Source organism: Harpegnathos saltator, unplaced genomic scaffold, assembly GCF_003227715.2.
Source record: "Harpegnathos saltator strain DR-91 unplaced genomic scaffold, Hsal_v8.6 scaffold467, whole genome shotgun sequence".
In the NCBI taxonomy this organism is placed as follows: domain Eukaryota; kingdom Metazoa; phylum Arthropoda; class Insecta; order Hymenoptera; family Formicidae; genus Harpegnathos; species Harpegnathos saltator.
In genome coordinates, this window is record NW_020230280.1 from 1,434,497 (window position 1) to 1,456,500 (window position 22,004).

Consider the following 22,004-nt stretch of genomic DNA (forward strand, 5'->3'; position numbering starts at 1 on the left):
ATTTACTAATAGTAATCAACACGCGCGAGCAGGCCAGGCGGAAACCGCCGCGCGCGCCGCCGCGCGGCACATCGGTGAGACTCGCGCGCGACGAAAATGACTTTTCGCGATTAATGGATGCGCGATTCCGATTATTAGCACGCGACGATGCCGGCCGTTACGCAACGTCGATTTCCCCTTCGCATATTGTTATTTAGTCGCAAAAGTGAGTAATTGGCTAATAGACCCATTATGCGCATTCATGTAATCACTCGCACATGGAGAATGCAATAAACTTCTCTGCAGGGGGTGTATTATAAAAAGCAGGTTATAAAATATCGTTGCGCGAGAGAGACGCGAAACGCGCTTCGGGGAGAGCAATTAGCTCGTCAACTCGCTCAATTGGCGAGGCGGATCGAATAATTTCACGGAACAAACGTGATTCGCCGGTGATTGCATAGAAACAATTTGCTTATTGCTTGATTCACGTCGCGTGTTTCCACGTGAGAACAACAACAGGCCTCGGGAATCTCCCGGAGCTCCTTCCTCCCGGAGCTTTTAATTCCGATCGATCGGGCCTGAAGCGCGCGCGGTGTGCTTCGGTCGGTCAGTCAGCCGCGCGCCGCGATCGCAAGTCCTTTAATTAACCAAAGCTATCTCTCCCGGCCGAATTATGTCCGTTATCGCGCACGCGTATGAATTTCTATTAAATCACGCAGAATGTTATTGAAAATAATCACGGCGAGGGATTGCGTTATTGGATCTCTTCCGCGTGGTTAATTCGGGCAAATTCGCGTCGCCCGGAGCGATCGGGAAATTTACGGGACGGCAACTCGGCGGTGTCAACGATATTAACGTAAAAACTGGAGGAGCATTACACGCGTCGCGTAAACGTACGTTCAGCCCGGCGGGCGTATTCAATTCTGAAAAACGCTTCGCGCGACGCAAACGAGACTCGCGTCACGGATCTCATATCTTTTTTATGTATACTTTCCATACAGCTGGTCGCTGCGCGATGAACGATATTAACGCTATTAGTTTCGTTATTAATCACGCTTGAAAAGTTGCCGGTGTGATAGACAAAGCTCGGATGCTAATTGAAAGGAGCGAGAGCTCGAGGGCGGAAGGAAATTTTCCCTTGAGAGTTCAAACGCGAACTTGCCTCCAAGAGAAGGAGAAGCCTTTCTGTTACATCTCTTTTTTTTCTTTTCGTAACGAGCTCTTTGACTCGATCCGGATCGTCAGGGCGCGCTCGTTCGGATCCTCTCGGAAAACACATGTACGTATGCCGCAATATCCCCACCCACCTCCCCCCCCTCTCAAATAAAGGGAAAAAAGAAAGGAGAAAATGTATGAAAAATACAAAGTATCAAATTTTGAGCCCGGCGTGACGCGAAATCGCAACGAAAGCTCGCGTCACCGCCGGCGGCGTCGCGCATGCGCGCACGCGGTTATGGACACCGGGTAGATTAACTTCTCAATGGAGCGACGAAGATACCCGACAATTCAGAGGGAACGAGATACGAAACGGCCGATAAAACTCGGAATCGCCGAATTCGGGGAATCGAGTCAAGCCCAGAGCGGACAGCAGCTGGCAAAAGCTCGGCGGCAGCGGCGGCGGCGGCGGTTCAACCGAACGGTCTCTCTCCCCGGTTCCGGGTTATTTTTTCGAGCGACTGCTATCAGACAAACGGACGAGCGAGCTTTGCGACTCCGCGAGCACGCGCACCCGGGCTCCCGGCCCAGAAGCCATCCTTTACGTTTCCCCGGCGATTCAATTTAACCGCGACCGGGCGAACGGCCGGACCGGCGGGAGGCGGCCACGAGTTGTCGAAGTAGATTGGATCTTATTGAATCCAGAACTGTCCTGCCGGAAGGACGGCGCGTCCTCCCTGCACTTGATGAAGACGAGCTTGTCCCGTGCCGTATAAAACAGCGCCCTCCTGTCGCTTGCCCGGTATTGGATTGCGACGGCGGCGGCGGCGGCGGCGGCGGCGGCGTCTTCGAGTCAACACCTGCGCTGGCACCTCGACAGGAGGACGAGAGACAACGGTCGCGCCGAAGCGGCTCGCAAAAAAGTTGGCGCGACCGTACCATAAAGAGAGAGAGAGAGAGAGAGAGAGAGAGTGTGTAACATTTGATTGCCGGCGATCGAACGCTTCTACGTCGTTCGCCGCGGATCACTGCGTCGTCGTTCTCTTTTCCAGGACCGTAGATCGTGCGAGAGAGAAGCGGAGGCGACGAAGGATCGAAGGACTCGAGATGGGGTGGACCGCCAGCAGGGACCGTCGTCACTGCCGTCACCACCCCTGCCGACGGTCTCCGTAAGGCGCGGTTTACACGACGCGCTTTCTTTCGCCGGCGAATAACGCGTGTGTCCGAGAGCACTCGCGCGCGATGTACACACGTCCGGTCAAAATATCGAGCTAACAGAAGTATCGCTCCGTAAGTTGTTGAGGCTGACTTTCCCCGGAAGGATCCGCGTTCTCGCCGGGGCGTCGCGAAAGCCGTCGAAATGCTCGCGTTGTATCGTCACGTCGATGCAACTGCGAAGTGTCCGTGTGTAATATTTTGACGCGCGTGGGCGTGTATTTGTTGTCTTCAAACGCGCGTCGTTTAATCCTTTACGTCCTGACAGGACGCTTCAAAGCACCGCTCTATATAAGCGCGCTCAGATGCTTTTCAACTTTTCCTTCCATGGCTTACCCCTCATTCCTGTCGGCACTTGTCAGCACCACCTTAAGATCTAATCATTGAATTGTTTTAAAATTTATTTTCCTACTTCCTTACTACTCCTATGTATCTATAATATGCCAGAAGCTACTGAATTGCATACAAATGTAATTAAGGTCTCGAGTGAATTATTTCAGGTTACAAATGGTTAATTCGTTCAGGCATCTTTGAACGACGTGCAATCGAGACGACGAGAAACGTGCGAACAAAGTTTCGGCCAGTTACACGTTCATGTATCATGAGATAATACACTTAGATATTTGCAGCGTACTGACTGAGGCGTCGGCAGGGCCAAGCGGAAGGGTCGAGGAGGGTGCAGCAGGGTCGTTTCCAAGGCGAGATGATTCATCAAGACGTAATTTTTAATCAAACTTGGGGCAAGTGTAATCGCCGCCAGGAAATGAAAGCGTAATTGCGGGCTACGAGTCATTTTTTATGTAGAAACCAAAGTAAGGCGCAACATCTCGCGCGCGCGCGCGCGCGCGCACGCGAGAGAGAGAGAGAGCGGTCGAGAATATCTCGGCTTTAGCGGCATGAGACGACAGTTTACGGCATCCTAAGGCGGAAGGTGCTTTTTTAATGCCGACCAGCGGAGCCGGAGTTTTTCCGAAATACGGCTGGGCTGTTCATCAGCTGCTTTCAAAGTCGCGCGAACAAGGACGCGCTTCTTGCATCAGACGAGAGAGAGAGAGAGAGAGAGAGAGAGAGAGAGAGAGGAGGAAAGAAGACGAGAGGAGAAAAGGAGAATGCGATGCATGCTACACGCTCTTTTCAGAGTGTCATACTCTGTTCGAGCGCGAGAACCGCGCGATGTTCTTTAATCCGCGCGTCGTTAAACCCGGCCTCATAAGCTGACTCACTTGCCCGGCGCCGCTCTTGCGCCGCTCTCCGCGTCTTCTTCGTGCTCATATTTACGTATTTACACGGCGCGCGATTCCGCGGTAAAACGCATATTTAACGGCGCTCCGCAATTTTTCCTCAAATTCCCGCGGATTCCACGGTCAAATTAAATCGGAGCGCACCGACGCGAGCGCGAGCTCTCGCCGACGGAAGAGAGTATCGTGTAAGCTGCGCTTAAACCCAGATACAGGGACTCCGCAATTCATTCGGTTAATTCGCGCGAGTGATCCAATAATGCTTCCTACGAGGCCGTTTTTCAAAGTGGAACTCGCTCGCCCGCGCGGCGCATCTACTCGCCCGGATATTGGAAGACTCTGGAAGTCGAGTAACAATGAAAAGGACGCTTCCTCCACGTCGACGGCAAAAAGTTACGACAGTTGCGGCCAGCCGTCGGGATTGCGCGCGGGAGTTTGTTAACACACACACACGTACCACACGCGCGCTGTGACGTGCGTATGATTAAAAATCCGAATGAGAGCGAAACGAAGCAGGTGCCGAGGTAGGCGACGTTATGAAAACGCCAGAGATATTTCGTGTTTAATCAGAAAGCGAAAAAAAAAAAAAGCGCCGCGAGCCCGTGGCGATGTGTAAATCCCCTCCCGCAGACTACTAGTCCGATAATTAAGTTACATGGAATAAAACAGAGTGCTCGGCGCAGCGGAGCGGATCGTCGTGATGTCATCGAGTGACGTTCAAACGACCAATTCTTTCAATTAACGATATATCACGTAAATGGAAGCAGCATGATAAATTAAAAACTGCTTTACGGGAAAATCCACACGCTCGGACGTTTCCGCTTGTTTATGTCGATCTTAAGTATTTTTGCGTGCAGCCGACACGTTTCAAGAGCTCGAGCGAGTCTCGCGCGCGGATGCCTCGAGGAGCTGCGATAAACACTGTTCCTACGCTCTCCCGCTGAAGTAACGGAGCGAGAGAGAGAGAGAGAGAGAGAGAGAGAGAGAGAGAGAGAGAGAGAGAGAGAGCGAGAGAGAGAGAGAGAGAGAGAGAGAGAGAGAGAGAGAGAGAGAGAGAGAGAGAGAGAGAGAGAGAGGAAGAGAAAGAGAGAGGGGAAAGAGAGACAGAGAGACAGAGAGACAGAGAGATAGAGAGAGAGAGAGAGAGAGAGAGAGAGAGAGAGAGAGAGAGAGAGAGAGAAAGATGAATTTGTCTAATTATCTCTCTCGACCGGTTGCCGGCGCGTCTATCTTGTTAAGACGGAGCACGTGCAATTCATTCCGGGCTCGACGGAGGGGGTGGGGGTGGGATATAGCACGCTAAAAGCAACATGTATGCATATCGTGTGCACGCGTATGTATATCGGATGGCTCACCGAAAATGGGGTTCCCGCGATGCGTCGCCAGTCCGCCCAGGGTTAACACGTGCGAGTGATCGGCCGTTACGACGAGAAGCGTTTCCGAGAGATCGACCTCCTTCATAACTGCCTGGACGGCTTCCTCCAGCGCCAGAGTCTCATCCAGCGCGCGATAAGCGTTGTTGTAATGGTGAGCGTGGTCGATTCTTCCACCTGAAGTGAAACGCCAACAGATCACGCTCGTGAGGCGCTCATGAATGCCTCATTTATTAAAGTTATCTTCGACTACTTCTCATAAGACGACGCGCGGTCGCGCGGCGACTGCTTTAGCACCACCTCCGTGGCTTCCGGGCGCGCTCGCTCGGTCGCTTTTAATAAGTGTCTAAACGTCCCTCCATCGCGTGTCGCATCCAGCTTATCATTAATTTACCGCCTCACATGCTGCGCGTGCGTGCGCGCTTTTTCATTCGAGGACACGTCCAAATTTTAATTTAAATATCTACGATCCACGCGATACGGGAGAGCAAGTAACGTTCCTCCTCTCTCCCTCTCCTTCCCCACGTTCTCCACCTCTTCTGCCACGTTTCAGAAAGTTAAATTAAATTAATTTAATTAAAAAATACCGCTCTCCCGATATTTTTCTTCATTCGCCGGATAAGAGCACTCGTTACGGCTAAATTCCCTCGGCTCTTATATCGTGGTCGAGAACTACGACGATCGTGTCTCCTCGTTCGTCGTCGCGCGTTCGAGTTGGAATGTTTGTCAATCGAGAGCGCCCCCCGTTAATAGTTCTGCGATGGATCTTAATCAGCGGTGTCAATCACGGCCGAGATGTTGCTCGTTGCGCAATTGTGCAATTGCGACTTGCATCCCACGAGAGCGGAGCGGTTCCCTCGTTATTGTATTAACAAAGTTACACGAATGAACTTAACTCGATCGTTGGCGATAACTCCATCAACGGCGAAAGGCCGCACGCGAGGATCGTTCGCGGGCGGCCGGCGATGATAAAAAAACGGCCGATAAATTTTCGTACGACGCACTCGTGACGCAGAACGCCGCCAAACGCCATAAAGATATATATACGTGTGCGCGCGCGTGCGCGTGTATGTGTGTCGATCGCAACTTGGCACAATAAATTGCGATAACGGCGAATTAACAGCATATAACAAATAGAAATTTGACATTTCCAATTCGGCGCGGCTCTCGCAATGAATTCGCGCAAAATTCGGTCGATTAATATTAAATTCTCGCCCGAAACGAGCCGCTAATTAAATATTGAAGAAACGCAGGAGCACGGCATTGAATTAATACTGTGAACCGATCGATCGGCTCGTAATTGAATGTATTATGTTACATAGCGACACAACGCGCAGTCGCAAATGCGACGCGATATCCACGTGGGATCGCGGAATCGTTTGATTCAGGGAGATCGGAGAAAGCTCGGTCTCCCTCTCTCTCTCTCTCTCTGTCCACATGAAAGTGCAAGCGAGGTTAACAGAATTACAACCGCTGCACGGCCGCTCTTGGGCTATCTCTCGGGCAGTTATCGGCATAGTTACATACATACATACATACATACAACGTAGACTTGGCCGCGCGTGTTTCAATCCACACAAATGCGCGGATCAGCGCGTCGAATATACCGCTCGCGGTTGCGTCAACCATTATACGGGACATAATTCCTACGATCCATTCGTCCCTTCGTGCATCAAATGGCGTTATTGATAGGTTTACCACTTCAAAAGCATCGCAACATGTATACATCTCGCCGGCATTAGCCCATTAGTTGAATGCAACTTTCGTCGGACGCCTAACCGATGTGCCTCGGACGATGACGATAATGCGACGATGCTAATAATAACGGCCGCTGATATCTCGCCGAATGATCCGAAATATCCTCCGAATGATGAAATTCATTAATATCGTCGAGTGCGAGCGACCTCATGCGACACAATTTCTGTAATTGCGACATTACGCAGCTGACCTAATAAACGTCTATTATTCCGTCCTCGAAATCTCGTCGAATGAAATTCTGACCGAAAAATGAGACGACCGCGCAGTCGCTGGAAGTAAAAGTAATCTCTCACTCATACAGACGCGAACTCTTCCGCTCGGAGTCGCCGAGCGAATATTTCCCCTCGGAATTGAAAATCTGATGCACCGCGGGACAAGTTCATTCTAATCGATCCAAACACTCGCTCGTACCGATCGAGAAGCCGCACGAAGAAAAGTGTCTGGTCGGACGAAGCAATTTTCTGCTGAAATACGAACGATTCCGAAGTTTTGAATTAAAAATACCTGCCAAGAGTTAAGCAGAAACCTTGATAATTTAGATCGAATTCCGATAGCTTCGAGCGAAATTCCTGAATCGTTCAAATTTCCGCAGAAAATCGTCCGTCCGACTGGACATTTTTCTCAGCGCGCTCCAAGTTCGAGTTTTAAACATCCACTCCTGCGATTCCGTGAGTGGCAGTATCTCCGCCACCCGGATGCCACCATTCGGACGAATGTTCACTCGTCTCGAGAGAGATTTCACTCGGCGAGATTTAGAGACTGGGGGAGCAATTACTTTTGTACTTCCGTCACTTAGGACCGCCGTCGAGATGGATCGCTCGAACTGACATTATAATCCGCGTATCTCGGCCGCGCGTCGAAAGGAAATTTACCCCCGTATCTCCGAGTATACATCTTCGCGCGGCTCAACATTTATTTTCCGCCGTTGCATAAGAAATCAGCCCATATTTCTTCACGATACCTTCACCTCGCCGCTCGCGCCGCTCGCGCCGCTCGCGCTGCCAGACGCGGGCGAGGTGCACGCCTTTCACGTAGCTCGTGCTGCGGAGGAATTCAGGGAGAATAGTAAAGTCATCAAGCTTACGATCATCAACGACGGGGCGCTCATAGTCGAATCTCAAGTTTCAAGATCCACAGTAGGAAAAATGTCTGGTCGGATGGACCAATTTTCGAGTGAGATATGAACGATTCAGAAATTCCGCGATTCAAAAGACCAGACCATTCCGCTTAAGTTAGCCAGAAGTCTTCGTCATTTCGACTGAATTCCGAAAACCTCAGCCGGAATTTCTGGCTTGTTTACACTTCATCAGAGAATTGTTTCATTCGACCAGACATTTTTCTCTCCGTGTTCTTCAGTTCATCCGCAGGCGCCATGCGGGTCGTTACATTCGCCACGGAGTGTCTAAAACTTGGCACGATCTTAAATCTCCACTAGTCGCGATATCCGATAACTACACGTTCAGGTTACAACGTATGGCTACACGGCGCTGCAGGGGTTTTTTTATCTATTCTAATACTCGTCAGTTTGTTTTTCACTGTTTTTATGTGCTCAGCATGAGCACCTGATGTTAAATGCTAATGAGGGCAAAATTGTTTCACGGAGCAGAGGAAAGTAATGAGAAAGCTAGTGCATCCGTATCAGGTTGGCGCAAAAATAATTGCGGTTTTTTACGTATCGAGTACAAAGACATTGTATCAGTTGAAAATTATTTTTATTAATCAAAATAAAGACCATTGGCCTGCACACATTTCCTCCAACGGGAAACAAATTTGTTTATTCTAGCAAGATAGAATTCTGGAAAAGAGATAATGATAACTAGAAAAATCGGCGCCAAACTCAAAATGATAATAACTTTATTTTTGCAATTATTTTTGCATCAACCTAATACACTGCGAGATACATACGTGGGTGGAAAATATTGCGATTAACGGAGAACTAAACACGCGGTCTGCTTATGAAAACCTGTCTGTGAGTACACGGAAGAAGAAACTACGAAAAGATAAACCAACTGGGTTGTCCGACAAGCTCGTGTGAGTTTTCCGGATTAAAAACGCTCGTGTTGGCTCTTTGGAATTTATGATCCATACTACCTCCCCCTTTCTCTCTCTCTCTCTCTCTCTCTCTCTTCCCCTGACAATGTGGACTAGTCGTGGATTAGTTTTGATTAGCGCCCTGATCTAGTCATCATCCGCGACCGGAGGTGTCCCCCAGAACGTTCCGCGGTAAGGTCAAAATTACCCGCCCTTAAATTCAACGAACCACTCCCGGACTTTTGGTTTGGTAAAACAATGGCATTGTCTCTGCACACTTTATACATTCGTTCCATTGTCTGCACAGCGTTTTTCACTTTGCTGTAGCAGGGAAACATCACACGCCGAAAATACACCTTTTTACCCTCCGTCCTTACAAGCCAGTAGCGATGCACAGACTCAACCAGTCTCTCAGAGGTCTCAGACTTTTGCTACGCGACGCGTTGAAAAATGTCACTTTGTCGGATAATATACTGGATGTATCCGAACTCTACCGGTTCAGTTTCGAGATAGTCGCTCCATAATTCAAACGGAAATGTACGCAGTACATTTACATTACGAGCATCAGTCAGTCACTACGTTTAACTATTCACAATTTGTAATGCGCAAAGAGCGACGGCTGAGACCTGTCGCAAGTTGCTCAGAATCATGTTCTTGACAGCGACAAGTCAAGGTCACTGAAATCGATGAAGTCGCCACTGATATTAATATTTTTACTTCGTTCTTTTTGTTCTTACTTTCTTTTTCCAGAATCTGTCCCATGCAGCGTGTACATCGCGAGTGCGGGGGAGAGAGCAGACTTTCGATCGCGTCTTACGGACGTCATACGGCTTAACCCTTTGAGGCACGTATTTTTCAGAAAACCCGAATCACATGAAAATTTATATACGGGGATTTTTGGAGTCGCTGATTACGAATCCGTTATCAGATTTTCAAAATTAAAGATGGCGGTATTCAAGATGGCGGCCGCAAATATGAAAAATTAACACGTTCGCGACGATCAATAAATCCATTGGTTCACTCTAAAGGACGCACAATTTATTTTTTAATATATTGCTTCTTTGCGTTTGTTTTATAACCAAAGGCTTTGCTTACATCTTATTCAGTGAATTTTTCATGAAAGAGATGCACTGAGTGTTATAGAAGAATTCAGAAAGAAAGAGGTAGCAAAGAAGCCAGGGCCAAGGCATCAAAAGTTGTTACATTTTGTGCAATGCTTCATAGTGTGTGACCCACCGGTAGATACGCACGTCTGTTAATAAACCAGTTAATAAACGTCTGGTATAAACCAGTGTGACCCACCAGTGGGTCACGATGTCGCGAACGTGTTAACTAACCAGAAGACAATGTCAGGTAAATATATTAGAATTCTATGATCGGCAAACTTGAACCTGCAATCTTGAACAATGAGTTTTGGACCTCGGATTCGTAATCAGCGAGCTCAAAAACTAACCAGAATACAATTTTAGCTAATTTTACGTACATTCTATGATCCGCCATCTGGAATGCGCCATCTTGGAAAATGAATTTTAGAATGCGGACCTCAGATTCGTAATCAGCGACCTCAAAAACTAAGCAGAGTACAATTTTAGCAAATTTAATAAAAATTCTATGATCCGCCATCTTGAATCCGCCATCTTGGAAAATTAATTTTGGAATTTGGACCTCAGATTCGTAATCAGCGATCCAGAAAACCCCCAAATCTTGATTTTGTGCAAAAAATTCACTCATAGTTGGTGAAAAATTATTTTTTTCCGGGTAAAAATGTGTATTTTTCCACACTTTGTTTATTTATAATAAATGGACAACACTTATGCAAAACACTTTTCAACCTTTCATGTATGTTCCCGTATCGTATAAGGAGCTAAAAAACGCAAAGGACCCGACAGGAATCCCTCAAATATGAAATATTTCATGAAGATGTGAGGATAAATAGGTAGTAAGTATATTTACCGCTATGCCTCAAAGAGTTAAGAAGTGCATCGCTTGCACGTCGCGAGCAGCATCGATCTCCTCGTTACGCGACCGCCGTGCACGTGCGGCCATGCTCTCGCTCGCTCGATCACAGCTCGAGCGGGGCTTTATCCAATTGCCGTGCGTCGCAAGAACGAGACCCGGCTTTAGATATCATCCTAAAAGGTCCAGCGGACCAGACGGCGCCGCGTAGATAAACGTAACTGTTGTGTTTAACCCTCGGCCATGCATCCGTGGGGGGGGGCCGCCGCGCGCATTCAAATCTACTCGGGACTTGCGATGCGCGCAAACAGGCCTCGGGCAACGCCATTAAACGTACTGTATATGCTAAGTACGGTACGGAAATATTTTTACGAGGCATTCGGTGGCCATAGCGCGCGGCGCGGCCGCGAAGATCCTCGAATTTGGAGTGCGCGTCGGACGAGAAAAAGCCTGGGAACTCTCGAGAATTCCGAGTCGTTTTTCTCGAGCGAGAGCACGGAGGACAACGCGGCTCTTCGGGAAATGATCCGCGGTGACGGCTTTTTAGCGCTTTTTCCGTCTCGATATCATCTTTCGGAAATAATCCGCTGTTTCTTTCTCCTTTTCTCCCTCTTTCTTTGTGTGTGATCTGTGTGTGTGTGTGTGTGTGTGGGTGGGTGGGTGGGTATACATTTTGTCTGCTCGCTTTCGCTCGTAAAGCTTATCCACTTACGGCGAAGCACGGTTACAATCGCCGCTAAACTCGACCCGATCCGTTTCGTTCATTACTCTTGTCAATATCCTCGCGAAATTGCATTGTTCGCGGGATATGCGCCTTTTATACACGGGGCACCCCCCTCTATACGTCGTCCCGGCCATAAATAGCAAAGTAGCTTCGGCACGTCCGAAGAAATCGAAAACAACTATCGGGGTCGCGATTCTCCCCTCGTTGCCCGGCGCTGTGTGTCGCAAATTGTTGCCCTCGCCGGATCGCCGGTGCCGTGTGCGGCAAACAACGAGGTCGTCGTAAAATGAAAAATAACAAAACGTCGCCGGGGAAATAAAACGGTAAACATCGCCGAAAACAAAGGAAGACGACGGCGGAACGCGCGAGCGCGAGCGCGCGAGAAAGGCAGCGAGGCGGAACGTGTGCAATAATAACACGATACACGCGCGACTTGTTAGCCTTTGCGATTAAAGAGCAAACACAATCGATGGCTGATGTGCTTTTATGTGTCGCCGGAATAAAGCCGGAAACGAGCCTTAATTTCGATTCTACCGTCAAATCACAGCCGGCTGTGTGCCATCCAGCACGACTGGAAACTAGGGAAAAACAGAGAGAGAGAGAGAGAGAGAGAGAGAGAGAACAAGATGTCAAGAGCGAGATACACGTAAGCATTTCAGCGGCCTCGACGTGTGACAGGTCGCTTCGCTCTCACTTCGTCGTCTCCGGGCGACGATGCTACGATGTACTTTTATAGTATCATATAAGTGGAATAATGTATATATATATATATATATATATATACGTAGTCGGGGAGTCGGGTCTCGCCGGTACAGGATGTCCCGGAAACATCGGTTGAATTTCAGTGGCAGATTCTTTAGCCGACAAATTCTCGCGGAAGGCCGGAAACTGGCGTGTCGCATATTTTCCCGACAGCGGAGCTGTCCTCGCGGCAGAGACCGCGATACGAGACCGCAACGTCTCTCGATCATGTTTACCGCGGTGAGATCGCGGCGCTGACTCGTTTTTTCTTACCCGCTGATAGCGGGAGAGACAGCTCCGCAATCTCAGAAGCAAACTTCTATCGTGGCGGTAGAGCGCGACGACGCGCGTCTCGCTGCTATCTCGGCGATGACGCTTGGCGAACGATTACAGCGCTTCGATTATTACGTCTCTACTATCTCTGATTGCGCCGCTTTCCGGCGATAGCTGCCGAGTGAGGGCACTCAAGGTGGAACGACGTACTCGCGCGGTGCATCGAGGAAAGTGTACAAGTCGGTGCGCGCCGGCTGATCCGCATTTGCACGTCAAACAAACAAGTGCGCGCGAATCAGAGATAAATGTTGAATCGCGTCGATCGTCGTCCAAAATCAGATATCTCGGGATGTCGCGCGAGACATCTCCGCGAATATCCTCGTCGACCTCCGCGAGAGGATGTTTCTCCTGAGGAAACATACGCGGGTAATTCCGAGAGAGGAGAGAGAGAGAGAGAGAGAGAGAGAGAGAGAGAGAGAGAGAACGATAAAATATTCCTTTAATTAGGTCACTCCCCGCCGAAATGTTAACATTCGAGGCTGCCCGCCCTTCGATTTCTCATTTTCCTTCGCTACTTCTCACTTAACTTCTCCCCGGCACACAATTTCAACGATCTGCCCGTTACTTCATAACCGATCAATTCCGTGCGCGTGGCGCATAAAGTCGGTCGCTGCTTCTCTCCCTCTTTGAAGATTATTTCGGCAGCCGCGGGATATTGCCGCTCGAAGATTTGTGAAAAGCCCTGTAGCGGAGTTTCCGGTCGGAACATCTTCGGTCGCGTCGACCCGCGCTCGCGAACTTTAGATTTTAATCCGGACGACGGGGCGACTCGTCCGACAAATTACTCTCGGGCCGTTAATTTTAGAAAGCCGTTTTATAGGGACCATCGACATCCCCGTTGCTTTAGTGGCTCGTATCTGCCTCTCGACTCGCTGCGCGCGCGTCGTTCGTTCGCCGGGCGAGAACTCAAGGTAAACAGCACGGGCCAAGAGCGCCGGCACTTGCCGCGAAATCGTCCCTACGCTTTTTCGCCGGAAATGCGTAAGAGGATTAAACGACGAATTCGAGAATATTCGAGCGCGGATCCAGAGAGAGAGAGAGAGAGAGAGAGAAAGAGCGGCCGCCGCGGCGTGTCGCGCAGCAGCCGCGTCGTCGGCTCGTGTCGCCGTTAATAATTATTGCCCGGCCACGCCGCGCTACGTTACCCGAATTGAAATCTCATCGATACGTCCGATAAACGGGAAACGATGGCCCTGGTAAATTGAGCAGCGAACGATATCACGCGATTTGTAACCAATTATGATTGGCGTGTTGTTGCGTACATTAAAAGCCTACCGTTGCGTGTTCTCCCGATAAGTGCGAAATAGTGAGTGAATATTTTAATTGGTTCGTGCGCCGAGCAATATTGTGCCGCCGTGCTCCAATGATGATTACCGTTGTATAAATTTCATTCCGTCGATACACGGTTACACGGAATTCATTTTGTTAGCCGTCTCCCTTTTTGCGACGCGCGCGCCGCGGATACGAGAGATCCGCGCTCGCGTTACGCATGGCGCGAATACCATTCGTTATCTAATCATCGCTCTCGCCGATTTCATTTCATTTTCCTGTTTTTCATGCTGTTACCGTGGGACGTCGCATCACCGCTGTGGATGCTCGTGCTAAATGCGCCGCCGGAAGTGGTTTCTCGCCGCATCGAGGGGGACAGTGATAAGGCGCTCTCGCTCGCGGTTGAGAGAGGCGGTATCATTGCACTTTTTACGAGAGTCGGCGCGAGTGAAACACAAATTCCGCGGGGAGTGACAGTTTTATCGGCGAATTCTTCCGCCGCCGAGAAAAAAAAAATGGACAATTACATCGGATCGCGCTTTAATCTCGTTGGTAATTATCTCATTCCATACACTGGGACGGAAAACTACTCGAATGCTCGAGAGGACAATGAGAATTATTCACTCGATATTAAATTCGCAGCAATAAACAAACTGCTGTTTCATAAAATCCCAATAAGACGATAGATAATGCAAATTGAACGGTTATCGCCGCCTTTATTTATCGATGTGGGCTCACGCTCATCGGCGATTCAGGCTCTTATAGTCTCTCTGCGCATAAATATGATAACATCTTTCTTTGTGGGGAAATTCTCCCCTTCGGTATACAGGGAAGTCCAAAAAGAGGTTCTAGTCTTACCAGGATAATACTCGTTAGACTAACGAAAGTAAAAAGTGTTTAGTACATATAAATTGAAAAATCAATCCCTTCAGCGTTATAAACGTCTTTCGATTTTGGTAACGCGAGTAATTTGTGTACTTCCATCGATCACGCGAACGCGAACGAATAAACGAACGATGTGTATTACATTGTTAATTCGATGTTTATGAATAGTGCACGATGGAACTTTAGCTCATTTTGTATTAATTTGTAATAATTGTCGGAGAGCATTTAATAAATATACGTAGAACATTCGTCGCGAGATGATGAATCGAACAGGATGGGCCGGTTGCATGGTCCTCTGGATTTTTCCTACTTAAATCCACTGGATTTCTTTTTATGGAGACATATGAAAAGCTTGGTGTATCTTCCACGTGTTATAAATAACGTGTAAAAACTACACCAGCAAATTCAAAATGCAGCTAACTAAATTCGAACAGGACCAGGAATTTTTGAAAGAATTTGCAATTATGCGAAGATATCAAGTGCGTGTAGAAGTGGAAAAAAGACAACACTTATTGCATAAACGAAGCAATAATAAGATAATAAACACAAATAATTTGCGTTACCAAAATTGGAAAACGACTGTGACTTTGAAAGGGTTGATTTTTCAATCTCGGTTTACTTTTTACAACTTTTTACTCGGTACAATGAATATTACTTACCCTATACGTCCAGGACCTTTTCTTGAACATCCTGTAGATCGCGAGCAACATGAGGCATATTTTCTGCCTCGAAATCGCAGGGCGTACGGGACGTTAGTTACAAGGATCGTCGACAAATCGGCGCTCTTATACAAAAGTGACATACAAAATTGACATCTCGGGTTCTCGAAATGCTATCCTTGTCGTCAGTTGCCGTGAAAAATTTACGAAGGACACCGAAGTCGTTTAGACGACGGAAATATGGCTTCAAGTGGCAATAAAGATATTTTATCGCCTGGTAATAATACATGTTCTTGTTCGTTCGATGACGCAAAGCTTCGGGGATGAAGAAGATTATGTGGCGGAATAACGCGTGGATTAAGCATCGTAAGCGGGTTTCGTTTTTCTGCCATAAATTGCGCGCGGATAGGAATATGGCTCTGTATATATCACGCGTGAGCACGAAGCCAAGGAGAATATCCCGAGTTTTACACGGCGTTGCAGCAGCCGGCATATTCACCGGGAAGTAATGAGTAAATCGCGCACGAATTTTTCACTCTCGCGTTATTTTCCTGGCAACTTTATTTTTTTCTCCCCCTCCACCGGAGTCTCGCGCGAATAATTATTTTACATCGACTCTTAGTCCCGCATCCGACGAACGAGCATGGGATAAAACGGCAGGGCGATCCGACTGAACCAACGTCGTCGTTGCGAATTAAATACCGATTAGATTCTGTATATTCAGAAAGTATCCAGCGGCCGAGAATTAAGCGCCGGCGTGTTTTTCACGGACGATTTAACAATTTTGCCCGTGACCACCATTGTCGCCAATCGCTTCGCGCAATCGCTTCGCGCAATCGCTTCGCGCAATCGCTTCGCGCAATTGCTTCGCGCAATTGCCGTCTGTATACAAGTGGAAGGATACACGTTAACGTCATCGTGCTTCTTTGCGTCAAATTAACATAGCGTTCTCACAGACCGGACGAGCGCCCTTAAAATAGCGGACGGCGCGCAGTTAAGACATATCACCGTCGGCATCTACAACGCGTCCCGCTGCGCAACCTTCAAAATTAATATTCAGATGACCCATTTAGCTTCCAAGCTTGACAACCCCCGCCCTAGCCAAAACCTGACCGCGTGACTATGCATCAGAGAACGTGACGTGTAAACACATCCATCGGCTGCTGAAACTCAGCCGACAGCAACTCGACGTGCAAACGAGCCTTAGGTCGACTTGAGGTTTATCTCGGATAAGGGCTTAACAGGAAGTTCGGACGTTATGCATTTATCTTTGCGCACGACTGACGAGAAAATATGACTTCCGGCATGCGGATGCGCTGCTTCCTTCGGAACAATCCCCGCAAAAATCGCCGAACGAGGAACCGTTGCGAAAGCTAGGGAAAAGTTATCGCAGCAAGTATCGATTTTTATGCTTTCAAAGCATAACGGCTTGAAACGCATTTTTATTTAATCTTTTATTTACTCAGTTTTCTTCTATTTAAGTATTTATTTTTCCTTCCTCTCAAAGAAGATGCAGGATGCCTGAGACGACGACACGTAAAGCTCTCCTATACGCGTAGATTCGGTCAAACTGAGCAAAAAGTTCTTCCACTCTTCCACTCTTTGCAAATAACTACGTAAAATTCTGAACTATTAATTAAGGAAAATTAGCGAATGAACTTGCGTGATATGTTAAATGACCTGGTGGCGATGAGCGTTTACCGTCGTGTGCTTCAGGTAAAATAAATTGAATAAATTAAATAAATTAGGTTAAAAAGTGCACGAGAAAATTCTATATCATCTTGCAAAAAGAACGTAAAAGTCTGAGTTATTAATTAAGGAAGACTGATATATATCATAATTGTGCATGATCACTCGCACGAATATTCTTTAATTAATAACTCGAAATTTTACGTGATTATTCGCAAACTTTTTTACTCGGTTTCACCTAATCTATACGTACACGAAAGCTCCGTCGTATCGTCACACATACACGCCCTGTATATATATTTCTAAGTTAAAATTTCATATATATTTCAATTCCTTCTTCGCCCGGATCTCTCGCGCGTCTCGTGTGAAAAATATCAAAAAGTACATTTGCCTTCGTAAGAGGAATAAATTGCAGCGAATTCCTCGCAGCTACGCGTGAGCAGATGCATATAATTTTACCACAGATTGGCACCGAGCATGCTGGAAACCGCGTTCGAGTGTGAAAATTTTGCGCGTGAATCGGTAAACTGGGTTAACGCGCTTGCGGTCAAAAGGATGCTCGCGGTGCTCTCGATGATTCATGCGCGATAAATCGCATCGAGATGTATTAGCGTGCAATAAACTTTCCGGACTAGCTGCAGCTCGGAGCAACAGTTGCGCGTAGCGCGAAACTTTGGTCGCAGCATCGAGATCCCGATGCTGATTGCGTGCAATGAGGAAACGCGACCGTGTCGCGAGGACAATCCCTCTGATGAAGTTTCCCCGGTAACGCGGTGATCTCTAACTCAACCGTGCGCTTTAACGCGAGCGACATACGCCTGTCTTGACGCATGTCCGACCTGTGCTTTAGCGCTTATACCAGGATGCATTTGCGACAACATCCTCCAACGGGTAAACGATATGATGTATTCGTCAAACTTGACAAATATTTTCGGAGCGTCTTCTGCAAGCAAATACCGCGCGAAAACCCGATAACGTAACGACTACGCGGGGCTGATGAGTAAAGTAAATGTATACATACAAAGAGAGCACATCGTCGTCAGAATTCATTTCGGGAAAATACACACCTACGGTGGTTTCTCGTGCAAAATTATTTTTCTCTCCCGCTCTCGCTCTCTGTCTCTCTTTCTTTCTTCCTGGCTCCCGACGAGCCCAACGACTCTAACGAGCTTTTTAATAACATCGAAGAAAATTGTTTCCGATAAAAAGCCAATTATGCAAATTTTCCTTATTTATCGTTTCGTTCTCACGTATTAACTCTTTCGTGCCACTCCCCGGGTATCTTTAAATCCGACGCGTTGTTAAACTTAATGTACGACCATTGAGCTCGTATAAATTTTGCAACAAAATAAATTGGATTCCCCGATAGACATCGTGTGCGCGCCTGTATAATTCAGCGCGCATACGTTGCGCATACATTATGAGAAATAACATTCGGATGGTTAATGTATTATTACTTGTATCGGATGTTATTTCGCATCATTCTATATTGAACGTAAGATAAATAATATATCCTCCGCATCAATTTCTATCGAAATATCAGTCACGCAACTCCATTCTTTCCCCGGAGCGAGAACCCACTTTTAACGGTTTTAAGCGCCATTTCATATTTACGACAACTAACGGGTATGGGGCTAACGCACGCGACGCGCGATTTCCATTTATCTGAAACCTATTTTTCTACTCTCGCGCATTTTCTCAACGGCGAATGATGCATTTCTTTTCGGCACGGTCGCCGCGATACGGCTCGCCGGCACGGCGAGCCCCGCGGGACACGCAAGTACCGCCAACACTCGTTCTAGCTAGCGTCCGTTTTTCTCGAACAACGGTAGCACACTCTCGCGTGCTATATCTTATCAGAATGACTTAATCAAATTGTCGCAATCCGCGAGTGCAACGCGTCCGCGTGCTGCCGGTCATTTCGCTCAGGCAGCGGCACCGCCAAGTTCCCGAACTCGTTTATATGTGCATACGCACGCGCGCATGAAAAAGAGAGAGAGAGAGAGAGAGAGAGAGAGAGAGAGAGAGAGAGAGAGAGAGAGGAGAGAGGACACGAGCGAGCTCAATTTCTCGATAAGAATACGCTCGGATCGGCGAAAAATGTGGAAAAAATGTGTCGCGTTTATAAAAATCGCCGTTGACTGTACGTCAATTTAGGCGGTCACGAGTGCGCGCTTGGCGGTGGCGAGGCGTCAAACGACGGTACGCCCGGTTACTCGGCGAGAGAACGATAAACTCGGTAGAGCACAGAAAGCTGACTCAATCTTCGCACGGGAAAGAAGCTTTTCCCGATTCACAAAAGCGACGCTCCATCGAGGGGCCTTATAGCCGTCGTATTTCTGCTTTAATATTTCACTCGTGCATCATGCGATCTCGCCCGGAAGAAGAAGCCGAATTTGCGAGGGCCGTTGTCAGTTTAAGTAAGGCAAGATCGAGCGACGCTTTTCTGTAGGACGAGCGTTTTACCGGGGAAACTCCGGGCGGGTCATATTTTGTCCGGTCAGAGTTCAAACGGACGTCCGTAGAATCACGCGTTTACGAGAGAGAGAGAGAGAGAGAGAGAGAGAGAGAGAGAGAGTCAAGTGCGAAAGCGCAGGAAAATTGAAAATTTTAATCCACCCCAAGATACAATACGATGGCGCTTCAAGTATTTTCATAATTCTCGCTCCGCGCGCTTGAGCAAAAAGAATATACGTGGATGGAACAATGGTGATATTTCCGGGTGCATTCGGTGCAAAAAAAAGAGCACTGTGCGGCCACCGTCTGTCGGGAGGCCGTTTAATGATTTACCTCCGCTATAAATCGTCCGTTATTTGTCACCTTTGACGTGGATGGTTTTTCCAAATCACCGGAACAACTCGCTGATCGCGAGTGCGCGCGCGCACGCGGCCTCAATTTGCGAAATCAAATAACCGGAATGCATGGAGAATGATTTATCATAATGCACGCTCGCAGTTCATAATCGCGCTTTATTGCATCGCTGACTAAACTGAAATCCGGTCGCGAGTGCGCGGTATAAAGGCGCGTCCGCTTTCGCACATCGGATAGCTCCATTGAATTGCAAATGCTTTTTTTTTCTCCGGCGTGTCGTTTATTTTTTCCCTCTCCCTTTCACTCCTTCCCCACCCCCCCCCCCGCCACTCCCCCCGCCGCCCCATCATTTCGACGTATTTACGCGTGCACCGTTTCGCGGCGCGATGATAGATCGATAGAACAATCTGCGCCGTGGCTAGAGTCATTATAAATTTTGATATCCCAGCGTTACGCGGCTATCCATCATTATTATTCATCCGGAATAAAGTGTTTATTTTTATTCGCGCAGATTGGAAACTGATTAGTTTTTCCGGGCTTACACGCGCGTCTCTCTCGACTTTTTCCTACGGTACACACCCCGCCTCGAAACTTTGCGCCGCTCTACGTTAATCCTGCAAATATCGTCGGGGATTAATCTACACGGAGGAAATGTTTGCTCGAATAAAATGATTTCCCGCTGAAATATATAGATACAGGAATTCCGCTTCAAGTTGTCAGAATTCAGCCTAAATTGTCCAGACTCCTGCTTAACTTGAAGGAAATCCCGACCCTTTTCAACCGGCACTCTCGAAACGTTTATACCTCGCCAGGAAATCGGCTCAATCGACGTTAGTCGCTTCGAACGCGACGCGCTTCGATCGTAACAACGGGAAGCATCGCGTCTCTCTGCGACGAACAAAGGCAATTGGCGAAATTGAGAGATACCATTCGTCGCGGACAGGTGAAAGCAGATATGTCGAGGAGGCAAATTTTCCGGCAGACTCGACAAAACCCCGGAAGCACCGGCGATATGCGAGGGCACGTCCTTTGACGGTCATTGATTTGTAAGAAATACGGTTCGTCAGAGCCCACCGTGTTATGCGCGCAGAATCCTAGATGTGGCAGGCAACTTTCCGAAATGCGCGCGCACGCACGCACACCCACACCCACATGCATACACACAAATACGTCGGAAACCGCAACCGCACTTCGGGAGAACGGCTAACTGCTATAAAGACTCAGAAGCATTCAATCTCCAGCAGTTTGCCGAGACGACGGCAGTTCCTCGACGAAAGTAATCCATCCGTTCCGCGGGGTAATGTAAAAAGTGACTACTAACAATTTTGCGAACTATTACTTAAGCTTAGTGCATCCTCGCAAATGTATGCTGCGACCGTGACCAGAGGGTGAGCGCGGGGGGAGGGGGGAGAAGGGACGTTTTATTTCGCTCTCTCTCTCTCTCTCTCTCTCTCTTTCGACGTACTCTATCAACGAGATTAAAACACGAAGAAATATCTGAGTGCCGTGCGATAATAAGAAAAAAGAGAAAAAAGCGAGCGGGCTTCCTCGCGCATTGAGTTTCGTGCGATATGATCGCCTCGGCAGGGAAAAACAGATTTCCAAGACCTCTCTCTCTCTCTCTCTCTCTCTCTCTCTCTCTCTCTCTCTCTCTCTCTCTCTCCCTCCCTCCCTCAAACTTCAGCGCGATATTATCCTCGCCGAAAACTTGCTCCGGTGAGCCGCGGATTTATATATATATTTGTAAACCGTCAGCCGTGAATGTACGGTCGCGGTACGGAGCGCGCACGGAGACACACACCAATTCTCGTTTGCCGGAGTATCCTAAATGTTTTAAACCGGCAACGCGAGTGTTGACGTCTCGCCGGAGATGTATCTCGCGCGGCCGGACTACTCTCGCTCTGCCACAAAGTTGTAAGTGGCTCTTTCCCAAGCGTCGTAACTTCCGACTTACCTTCCACGAAGAGGAAGTATCCCTCGGGATTCTTCGCCAGTATCCGAAGCGCCTTAATCGTCATCTCCGCCAGCGAGGGATCGCCGGTGTCGTTTGTGTTCCGGTCGACGTCGAAGTCCATGTGAGAATAGGCGAAGAGACCTGCAGCGACGAAAGTAAGTTCCGCCAGATAATTGAATCGCGTTACACGGCAAGCGGCTCCATAACCGTGTGAGCGAAATGAGCGGTGAACAA

The 22,004-nt window shown here is 48.2% G+C and overlaps 1 protein-coding gene across 2 annotated transcripts in view; it reads right to left on the reverse strand.

Annotated features, from left to right (window-relative positions):
* The window catches only part of LOC105185030 (alkaline phosphatase), a 214,952-nt gene that overhangs the window by 30,313 nt on the left and 162,635 nt on the right, over window positions 1–22,004 (reverse strand). For both annotated transcript variants that reach the window (XM_025302019.1, XM_025302020.1), the window contains 2 exons: window positions 21,771–21,911; window positions 4,943–5,137 (listed from right to left, as the gene is read on the reverse strand). In XM_025302019.1, coding sequence (XP_025157804.1) covers window positions 4,943–5,137; window positions 21,771–21,911 — 336 coding nt within the window. The remainder of the gene's footprint in view (window positions 1–4,942; window positions 5,138–21,770; window positions 21,912–22,004) is intronic.